Source organism: Pan troglodytes, chromosome 12 (genome assembly GCF_028858775.2).
Source record: "Pan troglodytes isolate AG18354 chromosome 12, NHGRI_mPanTro3-v2.0_pri, whole genome shotgun sequence".
Taxonomy (NCBI): domain Eukaryota; kingdom Metazoa; phylum Chordata; class Mammalia; order Primates; family Hominidae; genus Pan; species Pan troglodytes.
The window spans coordinates 80,138,297-80,155,797 of record NC_072410.2 but is presented as its reverse complement, the minus strand read 5'-3'; the positions used below and the strand labels follow the sequence as shown (position 1 = coordinate 80,155,797).

The 17,501-nt window shown below is 46.0% G+C and overlaps 1 protein-coding gene across 15 annotated transcripts in view; it reads left to right on the top strand.

The window, feature by feature from the left end:
* MTA3 (metastasis associated 1 family member 3) overlaps positions 1-17,501 on the top strand; it is a 281,381-nt gene that overhangs the window by 67,321 nt on the left and 196,559 nt on the right. For 5 of the 15 annotated variants that reach the window (XR_010149568.1, XM_054678377.2, XM_054678375.2 and 2 more), the window contains exons 1-3: positions 4,978-5,053; positions 6,717-6,784; positions 15,401-15,494. Coding sequence is in view for 14 of the 15 variants with exons in the window: in XM_054678377.2 (XP_054534352.1) it covers positions 5,026-5,053; positions 6,717-6,784; positions 15,401-15,494 (190 nt within the window). In the remaining variant the exon portion in view is untranslated. Of the gene's footprint in view, positions 1-4,296; positions 4,479-4,893; positions 5,054-5,485; positions 5,760-6,716; positions 6,785-15,400; positions 15,495-17,501 lie in introns of those variants that run through there. The other 10 variants (XM_063789935.1, XM_063789933.1, XM_063789932.1 and 7 more) reach the window with 8 other exon arrangements.

Genomic DNA, 17,501 nt, shown 5'->3' with positions numbered 1-17,501 from the left:
TCTGCCCACCTCAGCCTCCCAAAGTGCTGGGATTACAGGTGTCAGCCACCACGCCTGGCCTGGACCAAACATTTCTTTCTTTCTTTCTTTCTTTCTTTTTTTTTGATGGAGTTTCGCTCTTGTTGCCCAGGCTGGAGTGCAATGGCGCGATCTCGGCTCACTGCAACCTCCGCCTCCCGGGTTTAAGCCATTCTCCCGCCTCAGCCTCCAGAGTAGCCGGAATTACAGGCATGTGCCACCACGCCCAGTTAATTTTTTGTATTTTTAGTAGAGATGGTGTTTCACTATGTTGGCCAGGCTGGTCTTGAACTCCTGACCTCAGGTGATCCGCCTTTGCCTCCTAAAGTGCTGGGATTACAGGTGTGTGCCACTGTGCCTGGCCAACCATTTCTTATTCAAATCTACAGTAGTTAAAAAAGAGAAATAGTAGGGTCAGTTAGGTTAACCACCCAGAGGCTCATTTCTGTCCCCATTATGACTTAGTCTCTTTTATACTACCTAAAGGTAATGTTACTAGAGAAGGAACCTTCTTGTGGAAGCAGCCAAATGGCTGAGCTAGCTCCCCTGTGAGGGCATGAGGGAACTATGGGATCCGGAAACACATACTGCCCGAAACCAAGACCTTTAGGGATTTCATGTTTTTTGCACAGGGAATCTATGGAAGAACCATCTCTGTGACTAGAGAAGCTACAGAACTCCCAATTCTGTTTCCTTTCTCCTTGGGGCTCTTCTGCTTTGATTCTTGCCATCATATGTCTACACTTCTCTTGGGTTATGTTCCTCTGCCTTTAAAACCCAGGCCCTCCTTAGAATATGAGACAGACTGGCCTTTTCTGAAAGAATTTTACTAAATAAGAGAAGAAGTTAATGAAAGGAAAAAGAAGAGAGAAATAAATCATGGAAAACACGAACCAACAAGATAAAGTCCCTTTTCCAAAGCCTGGCCTCTGGTTTCAGATTAATTACATTTTAGACCTCCAGGCTCCTGTCCTGGGTTCAGTATGACAGAACTCCCAGACTGTGGCCAGCACCAATCTCTTTTAATTTATTTTTTTTTAGACGAAGTCTCGTTCTGTTGCCCAGACTGGAACACAGTGGTGTGATCTTGGCTCACTGCAATCTCTGCCTCCTGGGTTCAAGCGATTCTTCTGCCTCAGCCTCCTGAGTAGCTGGGACTATAGGCGCTTGCCACCATGCCCGGCTAATTTTTTGTATTTTTAGTAGAGATGGGTTTTCACCATATTGACCAGGCTGGTCTCGAACTCCTGACCTCATGATCCGCCGGCCTCGGCCTCCCAAAGTGCTGGGATTACAGGTGTGAGCCACCGCGCTCAGCCAACCGGCACCAATCTCTTTTTATTTTTTCGCACATATAAAAACTCCATCCCTATGTTGAGACAAAAACCAACTCTCCATTTTACCTATTCACCTAAAGCTTTCTTTTTTTTCTTTTGTTTATTTATTTATTTTGAGACAGAGTCTTGCTCTATTACCCAGGTTAGAGTGCAGTGGCATAAACATGGCTCAGCCTCTACCTCCTGGGCTCAAGTGATTTGCCTGCCTCAGTCTCTTCCAGAGTAGCCAGGACCATAGGTGCGCACCAACTGGCTAACTTTTTTTTTTTTTTTTGGTAGAGGTGGGGTCTTGCCATGTTGCCTAGGCTCAAATGATCCTCCTGCCTTGGCCTCCCAAAGTGCTGGGATTACAGGCGTGAGCCACCATGCCTAGCCACCTATAGCTTTCTTGCTGCATCCACTTCTCTTCAACTAAATGGTAAAGAACTACCTTGTATGTGGTTCTTTAATTGCAACAACTGTGCAAGGAAATTTCATCCATGGAAGGGCTGGATTTGCCCTGGGATTTCTGGCATGGCCTGAGAGACACTTCTTCCTTAGTGATGAGAATAACTGGAATAGAGAGAAGGGACCTAACACATATGAAGCGCCCAACAAGTGCCAAACACCTTCTATATTTAAATTTTACCAGGCTGGGCATGGTGGCTCATGCCTGTAATCCCAGCATTTTGGGAGGCTGGGCAGGCAGATCACTTGAGGTCAGGAGTTCCAGACCAGTGTGGCCAACATGGTGAAACCCTGTCTCTACTAAAAATACAAAAATTAGCCAGACGTGGTGATGGGCACCTGTAGTCCCAGCTGCTTGGCAGGCTGAGGCAGGAGAATTGCTTGAGCCTCAGAGGTGGAGCTTGCAGTGAGCCGAATCGTGCCATTGCACTCCAGCCTGGGCAACGAGAGCGAAACTCTGTCTCAAAAAAAATTTTTTTTCTACCATAAGCCTTTGAGGTAGGTATCAACCAGTAGTCATATTTTGTAACCCCTCTTGAGGCTCAGAGGGTTTAAGTAACTTGCTCAAGGTCTTTATAGTTAAACTGCCAAACTAGGAGTGAAGTTAGGGCTGGTTGATGACAAGTTTGTGGTCTAAACCATGTAGCTAAGAAGGGAGAGGTGCCTTTACTTTTTTAAAGGTGCAGGCTTTCCACCTGTCTTTGGTTGAAAGGTTTCTTTCAATCTACAAACATTTGCTGAACTCCTTTATGTGTGAACGTCTCTGGAATTAGGACATATAAAAGTTTCACAAAGTCCTTGTATTCAGCTCTTCTGATTCTTTGAGTCCATGATTTGTTGGTATTTATTCTTCAGATACTGAGCATCTACTATGTCAGCTCAGAAATGTAGAGGACATTGGCCTAGGAGCTGGACATGGAAGAGACTAATATATAGAATCTAGAGCAAAAAACGGTTCTAAGTCCTGCCACCATCATTACCTCCTGCTAGTCCCCTTCAAGTCTTTGAGGCCTTTCCCGGGGGGCTTCTGGATGAGGCTGTTCCTAAGGGGACATAGGGAGGAGTTTTCTTGGCATCTTTCACCATTTATTGTGGTTAGCACAGTCATCATAAACACCTGGCAAGAGCACTAAGCTTGGGAAATGAGACAGGCACACAATGAATTAACAAAAACAGGGAAAGATTTCGAAGGAGGAGAAATTGCTTATGAAAAATTAATGGGAAAACATCCTAAAGCTTGTGATCCACTTCTTTGCACTTTATGGTTTCTAGGTGGCTTTTGTACTTGGAGAAACACTGTGGTTCAGAACATTCTAGGCCAGAGGAAAGGGCTGATTCATAATCCCAAAATTGCTGCCAGTTTACTGTGTGATTCCAGGTGAATTATTCAACCTATTTATGTGTCAGCTCAGAAATGGAGTGATGTCAGTTTTGTCAGAATGTTTTTGGTGGGATCTCTGGTAAATGTTGAATGACAGCTATGCAATGTGTGGAACAGAACACTTTTGCTTTCTTCTTTGGGTCAGAATTTGACACATGGCTCAGAATTTGACACACAGCAGAGAACCCTTGGGAATCTGTGGTTTTCTGGGGTTAAAAAGAAAGCAAGAGACACCTGTTATTTGCATGGTGCTCTGTGTTCCCTGGTTTACAAAGCATTTTCAGATACCATCACAACTGATCCTTACCACACCTGTGAAGGGGGAACTCACGTCCCCATTTTATAGACGAGGAAACAGGTCATAGAGTCAATGTAATTCAATGGTGCTTTATTTTTTATTTTTATATTTTACCTCAGCTATGCACAGTTTTTTCATCTCAATACTTTGTGATAAGTGACCATCACAAATGTCATCACCAAACCACCAAAACACAACCTTCTTTTCTGGGGGCACCTCTTAGCTCCGCACAGACCTTAAACCCAGAGTTGACAGCACACAGCTGTGTATCACCACACATTCCAAACAAGCCACCACACCAAGAAATCTTCTTCGTGTTTATTATGCAGCAATGTCTGGGAGTACTTTGGAATGGACTGGCTTCTCTAAAGAAAGTTATTTGTGTTCCTTTGGGGGATCGCCAGCTAAGATTCAACGTTGTTTTTTTTTTGTTTCTGTGAGAGTAGGAAGGCCGTGAAAACAGAGGTTGTTTAGAGAATTGGCCTGGGACAATAACCATTTAGAAGCTTTAGGCACGTAACCAGTTAAGTGTCCATCGACATGAAGCTGATTGAATACAATCTCCTCTGTTTGGGGTTGGTGGTGATTGTGAACTGTAGGGCCCTGTTCCCCCATGGACAAAGGAAGCCCCTCACTCCTAAAGGTCCCTTTTCCCAGCAGAACAGGCCCTGCATATACAGTGCTCGTCTAGAGCCAGGGCCTCCATCTGGGTGTTGGAGAGTTGGTTCTGCTCAGCCCAGTTTTGGGGTAAACGATGACGCAGTTAGGGTGGCCTAGGAAGGGAGTTTTTCTACCTCTGTCTCCAGCTGGGTCTCTGGCGAGGCGGGAAGCACCCGGGATCTTCCTGGCCCTAGAGCCTGCAGGCTCCAGGCCGGCCCCTTGGATCTCACCGCGAGGAAGGCACCATGCTGCCTGCACTTATTTGCATCCAAGAGTTTGCATTGAGACTGGCGCTTGCCTACTAGGGCAGCCACAGGGGGGTTCCCCAGGGACAGAGGTAGGGAAGGAGGACCTGTCTTGGGGTGGACAGGTGACGGGGTACCCTGGGTGGGGGAAGAGGTGCTGGGGAGAGGCGAAGCCCCAGCCCCCACTCTAATTCTCTAACAGCCCCTGGTCCACATTTGAGTGCAGGCCTCTGCCTCAGCCAGGACCCTGACCCTAGGGCCCTCCACTTTCAGCAAGGCCCCCCACCCTCCCTCCCACTCCCTTTCCCCTCCCACTCCCTTTCCCCTCCCCCTCCCCCCCAATTCCCGCTGGCCCCGCAGCGCTCCAGCCTCCCCGGGCCTCCCCCGGCCCGGCCCACTCGGCCTTGCTAGCCTGGCGCTGGGGGCGGGCACCAGCCCCCACCCCTCGGCGTCCCCTCCCCTTCACTTCCCCCTCCCCCTGTCCCCTCCCTTCCCTCCCTTCCCCCCCGTGGCGAGGCAGCGGCGGCGGCGGCGGCGGCGGTCGAGGCTGAGGCTGAGGAGGAGGCGGCGGCGGCGGGCGGCGGCGGGCGGCGGCGGCGGGCGGGGCTCGGCTCGGGCTCCGCGGGCGGGCGGGCGGACATGGCGGCCAACATGTACCGGGTCGGAGGTAGGCAGGCTCGGCCCGACCCGGCCCGTGTGGGAGCGGGCTCCGGGAGCGGGGGGCCGGGGCGAGTGCACGCCAACTGCCGGGAGCCAAGGGCGCCGGGGCTGAGGTCGCAGGGGGCTGGGGCGCCGGGGCCCGCAGAGGGGCCGGGACTCCCCACCCCCACCCCTCCCTTCCCCTCCCCCCACGGGGGCTCGCGAGGGCCCGGGGCCACCTTCACCCTCGCACCCCGCCCAGTGTTTAGGGCCAGGCCTCTACTTGGGGGTACGAATTACCAGACACCCCCCTCCACGAAACCCTCATCGGGGTAGGGCCCGTCGAGCCCCCTGAGAAGGTGGCCTTCTTGCGTGGCTTCTAGGCGCTGGAGAGGATGAGGGGACATCCCCTCTCCTGCTGCTTCCCCACTCATTGGGAGCCTGGGGTGGGGGTGGGGGCGGTGGGGGCCCAGCCAGGGGCCCAGCTGGACAGGCCTGTTTGCGAGCCGGGGCCCTGCACCTCCCCTTCCTCGGCCCCCCTCCTTTTCGTTTCTGGTCCAGCCCCCCACGAATGGGGCTTCGTGGGAGCTGGGAACCTCAGCCGGAGGTGGGGAGTTGAGCTCTGCCTGGACGTTTGCTCTGCTGCCTGCCTCCTTCCCAGTCTTCTGCGGAAGAGAGAAATAAGGTCAAACAAACTTTCTCCCTACTCACGACGCCCTCCTCCCTCTTTCCTGGTAAAATAATAATTCAGATAAGTGGCGTGTTTGTATGAGAGACTGGCTCTTCCTTCTCTGCTCATTAGCCGAGCTTCTGATGGATGGTGGTGGGAATGGCCTGGCTAAATGAGGCCACTTTGCAGAAGAGAGCGGCGAAAGAGCCACTAAGATAGACAATAACAATGCAGCTGCCTTTCGGATAAACACACAGTGGGAAGTTTCCAGCGAGCCTATTAGATGAGAGGAAAAGCCACACTTGAAAAATTTTATCCTTTTAGTTGAAAGCCTGCAGCAATTTCTTAATCACAAGACATTAAATGGATCTGGATTAAATATGGTAAAAGGGTAAAAAAGATGCCGATATCACCCCCAGAACACTTTGCCTCTTAGAAGTGATCCCCCGGCCCCCTTTTTCCCTCATCTTCCCAGGTAGAACTGTGGAAAAGTTTGTCAGCGTTCTTCCTCTTAACCTGTTCTGCTCATCAGATTTTTTTTTTTTTTTTTTTTTTAAAGTAGTGATTGAAATGTAGGTTGGACTGTGAAGCCTTTCTCCGTGCTCTGAATGTGTCTTAGGTCAATAGTTTTATGTGAGAAGCAGCCTGCAGGGCAAATTGTATTGGAGGAAAAAGATGTGGAAGTAGTTATAGTACAGAGGACACATGTTTAGTGTGCCCTGACTACACAGTGATAAGAGGTGTCTTTTTTGTTTATTATTAAAGAAATGACATATTGGGACAGAAGTCTAGGAGAAACTGATAGAACATTAATTGAAATGAAAATGCCAAGAAAATAAAGGTCTGTGAATAGTAGGCACGTGAGAGGATATATTAAGGCTGCATTATTATGTTTGCTTTTACCAGTGAATGAATTATAAGCTTAATTTCAAACGTGAATTGCCTAACATAAAAAGTCTTGGATTGACAAATCTGAACTTTCTGTTAAAAAGATTAAGTTCTGTACTTCCTTTAATTACAGATTATGTCTACTTTGAGAATTCTTCCAGCAACCCATACCTAATAAGAAGGATAGAAGAACTCAACAAGGTATACACTGAATGTTCTTAATTTTAATATTAAAAATATTTATTTTCCCTTGACGGGTAATTGGGTAAAGGGTGGCCTGGTGTGGGGGCTCATGCCTGCAATCCCAGTAAATTGGGAGGCGTGGCGAGTGGATAGCTTGAGCCCAGGAGTTGGAGACCAGCCGGTGCAACATAGTGAGACCCTATCTCTTATTTTTTTTTAATTAATATAAAAAGTAAAAATATGGCTGGGTGCGGTGGCTCATGCCTGTAATCTCAGCACTCTGGGAGGCTGAGGCGGGCGGATCACCTGAGGTCGGGAGTTCGAGACCAGCCTGACCAACATGGAGAAACCCCGTCTGTACTAAAAATACAAAAAAAGTAGTCGGGCATGGTGGCACATGCCTGTAATCCCAGCTACTCGAGAGGCTGAGGAAGGAGAATCGCTTGAACCCGGGAGGCGGAGGTTGCGGTGAGCCAAGATTGTGCAATTGCACCCTAGCCTGGGCAATGAGATAAACTCCGTCTCAAAAAAATAAAAAATAAAAAAATAAAAATAAGCTGGGTAAAGGGGCATAAGAGATGATTTTACTTTCAGTCCCAGACTCTTTGAAAGTTGAGATTTTAGGCTGGGCATGGCGGCTCACCCCTGTAATCCCAGCAATTTGGGAGGCCAAGCGGGGGTGGATCACTTGAGGTCAGGAGTTCAAGACCAGCCTGGCCAACATGGTGAAACCCTGTTTCTACTAAAAAAGTACAAAAAAATTAGCTAGGCATGGTGGCATGCACCTGTAATCCCAGCTACTCAGGAGGCTGAGGCAGGAGAATCCAGGTGGAGGTTGCAGTGAGCTGAGATCACGCCATTGCACTCTAGCCTGGGTGACAGAGCAAAACACTGTCTCAAAAAAAAAAAAAAAAAAAAAGGTTGAGATTTTAGAGAGTTATGCAGGATTCTGAATTCCGAATATTCTTTTGCTTTTTTGTTACTGAATATTTAAAAGTCTGCGGATATTTTCAAATTGCTTAGAGCCTCTGAAAGAGCAGATCACTTATGTAACTCAGACCCTTTTTATGTTTAGAGTCATAATGTGTATTTTTCCCTTTTTAGTGAATTAATATTTTCCTCTTCCAGGTTTAGAAGGAGGAAGCTAGGGAACATAATATTGAAAGGAATTGGCTGGGCGGGTGCGGTGGCTCACGCCTGTAATCCCAGCACTTTGGGAGGTTGAGGCGGGCGGATCACCTGAGGTTGGGAGTTTGAGACCAGCCTGACCAACATGGAGAAACCCCATCTCTACTAAAAATACAAAATTAGCTGAGTGTGTTGGTGCATGCCTGTAATCCCAGCCACTTGGGAGGCTGAGGCAGGAGAATTGCTTGAACCTGGGAGGCATAGGCTGCAGTGAGCCAAGATCACGCCATTGCACTCCAGCCTGGGCAACAAGAGTGAAACTCCGTCTCAAAAAAAAAAAAAAAAATTGAAGGGAATTTGTAAAATTCTGGACTAGGCTGGCTGGGCACGGTGGCTCACGCCTGTAATCCTAACACTTTGGGAGGCCGAGGCAGGTGGATCCCGGGGTCAGGAGATCGAGACCATCCTGGCTAACATAGTGAAACCCCGTCTCTACTAAAAATACAAAAAAAATTAGCTGGGCATGGTGGTGTGCACCTGTAGTCTCAGCTATTTGGGAGGCTGGGGCAGGAGAATGGGGTGAACCCGGGGGGTGGAGCTTGCAGTGAGCCGAGATCGCGCCACTGCACTCCAGCCTGGGTGACAGAGCGAGACTGTCTCAAAAAAAAAAAAAAAAAAAAATTCTGGACTAGGCTAAATTGTCTGTGGTAGCTCACACCTGTAATCCCAGCATTTTGGGAAGCTGAGGCCTCAGGATCCTTTGAGTCCAGGAGTTCCAGACTAGCCTGGGTAACATAGGGAAACCCTGTCTCTACAAAAAAAAAAAATAGCCGGGCATGATGGCACATGCCTGTAGTCCCAGTTACTTGGGAGGCTGAGGAAGATTGCTTGGGCCCAGGAGGTCAAGGCTGCCGTGAGCTGTGATTGCATCACTGCACTCCAGCCTGGGTAACACAGACTGTCTCGAAATAAAAAAAAAAAAAGTATGGTTTTGGTGTAATAAATATAAAGTAGCTTTGTACCTTTGGCTCAATTAAAATTTTCACATTAAGATTTGTCCGAGATGGTAGGTTATTAGGACAACAGAAGCCTTATGATTGCAGGAGAAGAAACTTTTTTTTGTTTTGTTTTTTGTTTTTTGAGATGAAGTTTTCACTCTTGTTGCCCAGACTGGAGTGCAATGGCGCAATCTTGGCTCACTGCAACCTCTTCCTCCCAGGTTCAAGCGATTCTACTGTCTCATCCTCCCAAGTAGCTGGGATTACAGGCATGCGCCACCATGCCTGGCTGTTTTTTGTGTGTTTATTAGAGACAGAGTTTCACCATGTTGGTTGGGCTGGCCTTGAACTCCTGACCTCAGGTGATCCACCCGCCCCAGCCTCCCAAAGTGCTGGGATTACAGGTGTGGGCCACTGCGCCTGGCCAGGATTTATAATGGAGGTACCAGAAAGCAGTCAGGCTGCATGGACCATAGATTTTCTAATGATGTTTTGTTTTCCTCCGATTTTCTAATGATGCTTTGTTTTCCTCCAGACTTCTCTGAGGGTCGTGTGGTTAATGAGACTTTATAGTGTTAAAATCTTTGAGTCTGTCTAGCTAATACCTTTCCCTCAAAATGCCATCTGGTAACTTGTTCAGTTTTGTCTTGGGAAGGCAAGCCTGACCTAGGACATTCTTAGTTTGAAGAGCCTTGAGACCTTGGTTTGTTTTGGGAATATCCCAGGGAATTTGCATTATTTTTATTTTATTCCAGAGACAGGGAGACAGGGTCTCACTCTGTCACCCAGGCTGGAGTTCATTGGTATGATTATAGCTCACTGTAACCTTGAACTCCTGGACTCAAAGCAGTCCTCCTGCCTCAGCTTCCCAAGTAGCTGAGACTACAGGCATGTACCACCATACCTGGCTAATTTTTTTTTGTTGTTGCTACGGATTCTTGCTCTGTTGCCCAGGCTGGAGTACAATGGCATGATCTCTGGTCACTGCAACCTCTGTCTCCTGGGTTCAAGCAATTCTTCTGCCTCAGCCTCCCGAATAGCTGGGATTACAGGTGCCCAACACCATGCCTGGCTAATTTTTGTATTTTTAGTAGAGACAGGGTTTCACCATGTTGGCAAGGCTGGTGTCAAACTCCTGACCTCAGGTGATCCACCCGCCTTGGCCTCCCAAAGTGCTGAGATTACAGGCGTGAGCCACCGCGCCAGCATTTTCTTTCTTTCTTTCTTTTTTTTTTGAGATGGAGTCTTGCTCCGTCGACCAGGCTAGAGTGCAGTGGCGCAGTCTCAGCTCACTGCAAGCTCCGCCTCCTGGGTTCACGCCATTCTCCTGCCTCAGCCTCCCGAGTAGCTGGGACTACAGGAGCCTGCCACTACGCCTGGCTATTTATTTATTTATTTATTTATTTATTTATTAGTAGAGATGGGGTTTCACCGTGTTAGCCAGGATGGTCTCGATCTCCTGACCTTGTGATCCGCCTGCCTCGGCCTCCCAAAGTGCTAGGATTATAGGTGTGAGCCACCGCGCCCGGCTTTTTTTTTTTTTCTGAGATGGAGTTTTGCTGTTCTTGCCCAGGCTGCAGTACAATGGTGCAATCCCCTCTGACCACAACCTCTACCTCCTGGGTTCAAGCGATTCTCCTGCCTCACCCTCCTGAGCAGCTGGGATTACAGGCATGCACCACCATGCCCGGCTAATTTTTAGCAGAGATGGGGTTTCTCCATGTTGGTCAGGCTGGTCTCGAACTCCCGACCTCAGGTGATCTACCACCTCGGCCTCCCAAAGTGCTGGGATTACAGGTGTGAGCCACCATGCCCGGCCTCCTTTTCTCAAAATAACTGTGCTACTGCATTTTCCTATGTTAGTTGTCACCCAGGCTGGAGTGCAGTAGCATAGGTCCTGGCTCACTGCAACCTCCTCCTCCTGGGTTCAAGTGATTCTCCTCCCTCAGCCTCCCAATTAACTGGGATTACAGGTGCCCGCCACCACACCCAGCTAATTTTTTTGTATTTTTAGTGAAGACGGGGTTTCACCATGTTGGCCAGGCTGGTCTTGAACTCCTGACATCAAGTGATCCACCCGCCTTGGCCTCCCAAAGTGCTGGGATTACAGGCGTGAACCACTGTACCCTGCCTAATGTTTAAATTTTTTGTAGACATGGTCTTACTATGTTGCCCAGGCTGATCTAGAACTCCTGGCCTCAAGCAGTCCCCCATCTTGGTCTCTCAAAGCACTGGGATTACAGGCTGACTGCCTTTGCATTAAAAAAAAATTAGTTAGTCTTTGAGACCACCAAATGAAGAGAATGGCCTCAAGTTTAGATCAGTCCGTGGATGGGAACTGTTGGCATGTGATTTTGATCTTTTATGTTATTGATGTAAGGTATAAGAATTGAGGCAACTCCAAACTATTTACCATATCAGTTTAATTAGAAAGTTAATTACATCGAAATAGAAATCTTGACCTATGAGACCCTATATTCGTTGGCTGTCACTGCCCCTCTCTGACCTCCACTTTCGCTGAAAGCAGGTGGGAGCTCTGCCTTGTTTACTTGGCACAAAGCACAATGGGCTTTTGGCTGTTTCTCCCTGCAACCACCTTAGGAGGACCGTTTATTTGTGTCCATCCTGCCCCTCACCCCTTGCTCTTTTTTCCATATCATTTATCACCTCCAAATATGCTTATTGTGTTTATTTTCATTACCTGTCTTCCTAGAGTGTCAGCTGTAGTGATCTTTTCTGTTTTGTCCAGTTATGCATTCTGAGTGCCTTAGAATAGTGGCTGGCACATAGTTAAAGGCATTCACTAAATACTTGTTGAATTAATTAATTTCTGAAATGTCTGATGTTAATGCTTATATGTACATAGCTTTACTATTTACAAACTGCTTTGATTCATTCATTTTACAAATAAAATTGAGGACCTTCTACCAGCCAGGTACTTTTAGACAGTGAGAATGCAAGGGTGATAAAAAAAAAAAACAGGTCTAGTGGAGACAGACATCAACCATATAGTCCCACAAGTGAAAGTAAAATTGTAGCTGTGCTAAGTTTAGAAATGTCACAGCATGGTGCTCTGGAAACCTAACCCAGGATTCACATTTGTTACCCTTTTGAGCCTCACAGAACCATACACCTTAAGGTAGCTAAATCATGCATTGTTTTCTTGAGGCACATAGTAGCTAAATTATTGGGTTGCACATCTAGGTGAACATAGCTTATTTCACACTGCTTTATCATTTCATGGCCATTCATTTCTGAAATGCCCCCCTCATCCATCCTCACCTCCTCCCTCCCCCTACCTGTTGTCAGCACAGAGTCATCCATGTAATAGTGAGTTTCTGGGACTGGGGTTGTGTTGTGAGAGATGGGATTCTTTGTAATTTCACAAAATGGCAGTTTGAATGGCTAATTGAAATATTTACATAGGGTCTTTATTTCTGAAGGGATGTGAAAAAGACATCTTATTTTAGATAATTCATTAAGCAAATATTATTGAGTACCTGTTATGTACCAGGCACTATGCTAGGCTCAGAGATAGAATGTGAACAAGATGGACATGGTCTCTACCCATACAGGGTCTACATTCTAATGAGGGAGATACCCGGAAAGACAAGTTGATGGGCATAAAGAAAATAGTAATAGTAATGAATTGTATTAACTTCTAAGAAGGCAAGAACCTTGACATAGAGAATGACAGGTCATTTCCTTTAGGTAGGGTGGGACAGGACATTGAAGTTGAGGCCTAAAGGATGAGGAAGAGGGAACCATGGGAAGAGAGGACACAGGAGTGTTCTAGATAAAGGCCCTGGGAAGATCAGAGGTGAAATTGGCTAGGTAGGGAAAGTTGTTAACATGATGGGAAAATCCAAATAATGATTTAAAAATACTTGAAGACAGGCATGGTGGCTCAGGCCTGTAGTCCCAGCTGCTCGAGAGGCTGAGGCAGGAGGATTGCTTGAGCCTGGGGATTTGAGACCAGCCTGTGCAACATAATAAGAACCCCATCTCTGAAAAAAAACAAAACAAGGCCAGATACGGTGGCTCACGCCTGTAATCCCAGGACTTTGGGAGGCCAAGGTGGGTGGATCACCTGAGAGGAGTCTGAGACCAGCCTGGCCAATGTGGTGAAACCCTGTCTCTACTAAAAGTACAAAATTAGCCGGGCATGGTGACGCATGCTTGTAATCCCAGCTACTCGGGAGGCTGAGGCAGGAGAATCGCTTGAACCCATGAGGTGGAAGTTGCAGTGAGCTAAGATCATGCCATTGCACTCCAGCCTGGGCAACAGTGAAACTCCATCTCAACAAACAAACAAAAAAACCAAAACAAAACCACCTCTAAACTGAAAATACTTACTTTGTTCTGATTGATAAGCTAGGAAAAAAAGGCTACTTGGGAGGCTGAGGCAGGAGGATGGCTTGAACCAGGGAGTTGGAGGTTGCAGTGAGCCAAGATTGTGCCACTGCACTCAGGCCTGGCAACAGAATGGTACTCCGTCTAAAAAAAAAAAAAAAAAAAAATATATATATATATATATATAAACTCTTAATTGCTGTAATGCACTTAGTCTCAAACCCTGTACTCATTTCATTAAATGCCATTAACAGTTGCAGACTGGCACTGGGCTGTAGACCCATGAGTAACCATGCTTCAGAAGAATGCTGGAGAGGGTGTGTTTGTAGAGGGGAAGAGGAATATGGTAGCTGTAAGCTACCTAGTAGCCAAGTGAGTGCATGGTCAAGAAGAGACTATTTATTTTGAACTATGCTCCCCGCCCCCTAAGCAGGTTTAAATAAGGATTTAATTAGCTTTGTATAGCATCCCTATTGGAGGAACTCACTAGTGAGGCAGAAAAAAATATGCCTTGAAACTGTTGATTTGGATTTTTTTTTTTTTTTTGAGACGGATTGTCACTCTGTCACCCAGGCTGGAGTGCAGTGGTGTGGTCTTGGCTCACTGCAACCTCCACCTCCCAGGTTCAAGCGATTCTCCTGCCTCAGCCTCCCGAGTAGCTGGGACTACAGGTGTGTGCCACCATACCCGGCTAATTTTTGTATTTTTGGTAGAGATGGGGTTTTACTATGTTGGCCAGGCTGGTCTAGAACTCCTGACCTCGTGATCTGCCCACCTTGGACTCCCAAAGTGTTGGGATTACAGGTGTGAGCCACCGCACCCGGCCTGGATTTTTAGTGTCTCAAGAAGAGACAAAAATCACATTGAAAATCCAAAGCAGCAGTTTCAAGGCATATCTCAAGAAGACAGAAATGACTAAGAGCTTATATTTGAAGTCATTGATAGATTTTATTTTATTTACATGGAAATCTTGGCCTGTTCATTTAGCAGATTGCTGGATCATTACTTCTGGAGAATGTATTTGATCACAATATTATGAAATATAGAAGCACTTTGGTTAGAAATTTAATATGATTTCAGTTTTAAGGGGCACTGTTTCCACAGGACTATTTCTTAATCTAAAATACGGCTGCTGGACTTCATAAAATTGACAAATTTACTGCAGCACTTATATTCTTCTTTGTATTTGAGTATATCTGTAAGACCAGAGAAATTTCTGAAAATTTGTTCTCACACTTGTTTGAAAATGGAAATCACAATAGCATTTTATTATAATCTGTGTGTTTTTACAGGGAACTTTGTAATGAATGATTGACCTTCTTGAGAGCTCTCAGAATTCTAGAGAATAGGAGAGCAGGAGCCTGGGCCCCAGCTGCAGTAAATGACAGCATAACTGAATATTTTTTTGAAGCCATCATACTTTGGAAGAACCTAACTGAATATTGATTGCATTGTAGATTGTAGCCAAAAAGAAATGAGAGTTTCAGTGTTCATAACTCAAGGTTTTTAATATTTTTAGATGTGAAGGTAAACTAAGTACTGCTTAGAATATTGACTCTTAGAGATTCATAGACTTCCTTGGGCTAGAGAATGCTTTTCCAGGTCACCTGGTCTATTCTGCATGATGGCTGCTTCCTACCTGCAGAGCTTCACTGTCCATGGAACATGGGATACTTAGGGGAGGGCTTGGTGATTTTACACTTAGCTAGTGCTTTCTGGGAATGGGTTTGGACGAGGTGTGTTTAAATGACTGAAATAAATTATTTCCGTCAGTTGCGGCTTTAAAAATTGGTGGGATTAGTTTCTTTTTCTTTTGTTTTTTTTTAAGGCTAGTTAATTGAAGCAGTTGGGGGATTAGTTTCTTAAAGCTAATCAGTGTTAACTATGTCTGGCTTTAATCATTAAAGCAGTCTAATCAGTTTAGTTTAATTAATGCCAGTGTTATTATATGTTTGACATTCCAGTTGTGCTTGGAAGCAGAACAAATGTTGCTCATCCTTATTTGAATTTTTTAGCTCTGTGGTTATCCTGCAGTTGTGGTTGGCACCAGTGTTAATGAGCATGATCATATAATTGTGCTGTATCTAGTTTCGTTGTATAAATTATTTGACTCTAATATTCAGTACAAATGACTTTTATTTTTCTTATCTCTTAGACTGCAAGTGGCAACGTGGAAGCAAAAGTAGTATGCTTTTATAGACGACGTGATATTTCCAACACACTTATAATGCTCGCAGATAAGCATGCTAGTAAGTTGTTTTTCTCTGATTAAAAAAAGTTTAAGTCTTGTGTTTTTTATGATGAGGTGGAAACATGCTTTTTCTTACCTGAAGCCTTTTGCTTGTCCATTTATCTTCTTTGTAGTTTTGATGGGAGTAAAATAAGTGATACTAACTGAAACCAAACACTGGTGTTTGGTTTCAGTGTATATGTGTATATATGTGTATATGTAATTTTATATCTATATATATATATAGATATATATATATATTTTTTTTTCCGGAGACAAAGTTTGCTCTGTCACCCAGGCTGGAGTGCAGTGGTGTGATCATGGCTCACTGCAGCCTCAAAATCACAGGCTCAAGTGAGCCTCCTGCCTCATCCTTGCAAAGTGCTGGGATTACAGGTGTGAGCTACCAGGCCTGGCCTAGTATATGGTTTTTTAGGTTGTATCACATTCATTAATTGGTGAAAATGTTGACATAGAAGCCTTTGTAAATAGGCTTTAGCAAAGGATCTGGGCAGTGTCTTGCCATCTCCTGTTTTCAGTGGTGGATTTTTCTTTTGAATAGAGATGGAGTCTTGCTATGTTGCCCAGGCTGGTCTTGAACCCTAGGCCTCAAGTAATCTCTCACCTTGGCCTAGGATTACATGCATGAGCTACTGGGCCTGGCCCATTGGTGGTTTTGTGAGGATACAGATAGGAGGAAATTTACACTTCACTGTTTCGGAGGATGTTTTCTCCCTGCTAAAACAACTGAATAATACTTAGTTTTTTTGGTGAGGGGACTAGGTCTTGCTCTATTGCCCAGGCTGGAGAGTGCAGTGGCACAATCATGGCTCACTGCAGCCTTGATGTCCCGGGCTCAAGCAATACCCCCACCTCAGCCTCCAGAGTAGCTGGGTCCACAGGTGTGCACCACGACACCAGGCTAATTTTAAAAAAGCGTGTTACAGAGATAGAGTCTCCCTGTATTTCTCAGGCTGGTCTGGAACTCTTGGGCTCAAGTGATCCTCCTGCCTTGGCTTTCCAAAGGCTCAAGTGATCCTCCTGCCTCAGCTTTCCAAAGTGCTGGGATTATTGGAGTAAGCCACCATGCCCAGCCACATTTTTCCCCCCCTTCTTTTCAGTTCAGGGGTACCTGTGCAGGATGTGCAGGTTTTATTATTTTATTTAATTAATTTTATTTATTTATTTATTTATTTTGAGATTGAGTCTTGCTCTGTCACCCAGACTGGAGTGCAGTGGTGCCATCTTGGCTCACTGCAGCCTCCGCCTTCTGGGTTCAGGCGATTCTCCTGCCTCAGCCTCCTGGGTAGCTGGGATTACAGGTGGGTGCCACCACACCCAGCTAATTTTTGTATTTTTAGCAGAGACAGGGTTTCACCATGTTGGTCAGGCTGGTCTGGAACTCCTGACCTCATGATCTGCCCACTTCACCCTCCCAAAGTGCTGGGATTACAGTGCAATGACATGATCTCAGCTCACTGTAACCTCTGCTTCCCAGCTTCAAGCGATTCTCCTGCCTCAGCCTCCCGAGTAGCTGGGATTACAGGCATGCACCACCATGCCCAGCTAATTTTTGTATTTTTAGTAGAGACAGGGTTTCACCATGTTGGCCAGGCTGGTGTTGAACTCCTGACCTCAAGTGATCCGCCCACCTTGGGAGTGCTGGGATTACAGGTGTGAACCACCCCGCCCGGCCAGTTTGATACTTTGATTTATAATCACTATGGTCTTGAGGACCCTGAAGCTTTTGAAATGTTCTGGTATGGGTGTAAGGAAGGCTGCTGTTTGCATAGGTTTGTTCTGAGTTTGCTTGAGAGTCGTTGCCCACTGTGTCATCCGTTTAGCCAGGCAAGTTAGTTGTCTCATAAGTTAAATTCTTACTGTATTTTCTCCTGTAGTTCATTGTGTTTTTCTGTTTCTGTATAGAAAGTGTTCATTATTTCAATTAATTGCTGACATGTAAAACAAAAAAGTGTTCATTATGATATGAGTTCTGTCACGTTTACAAATTATATATTCAGCATAT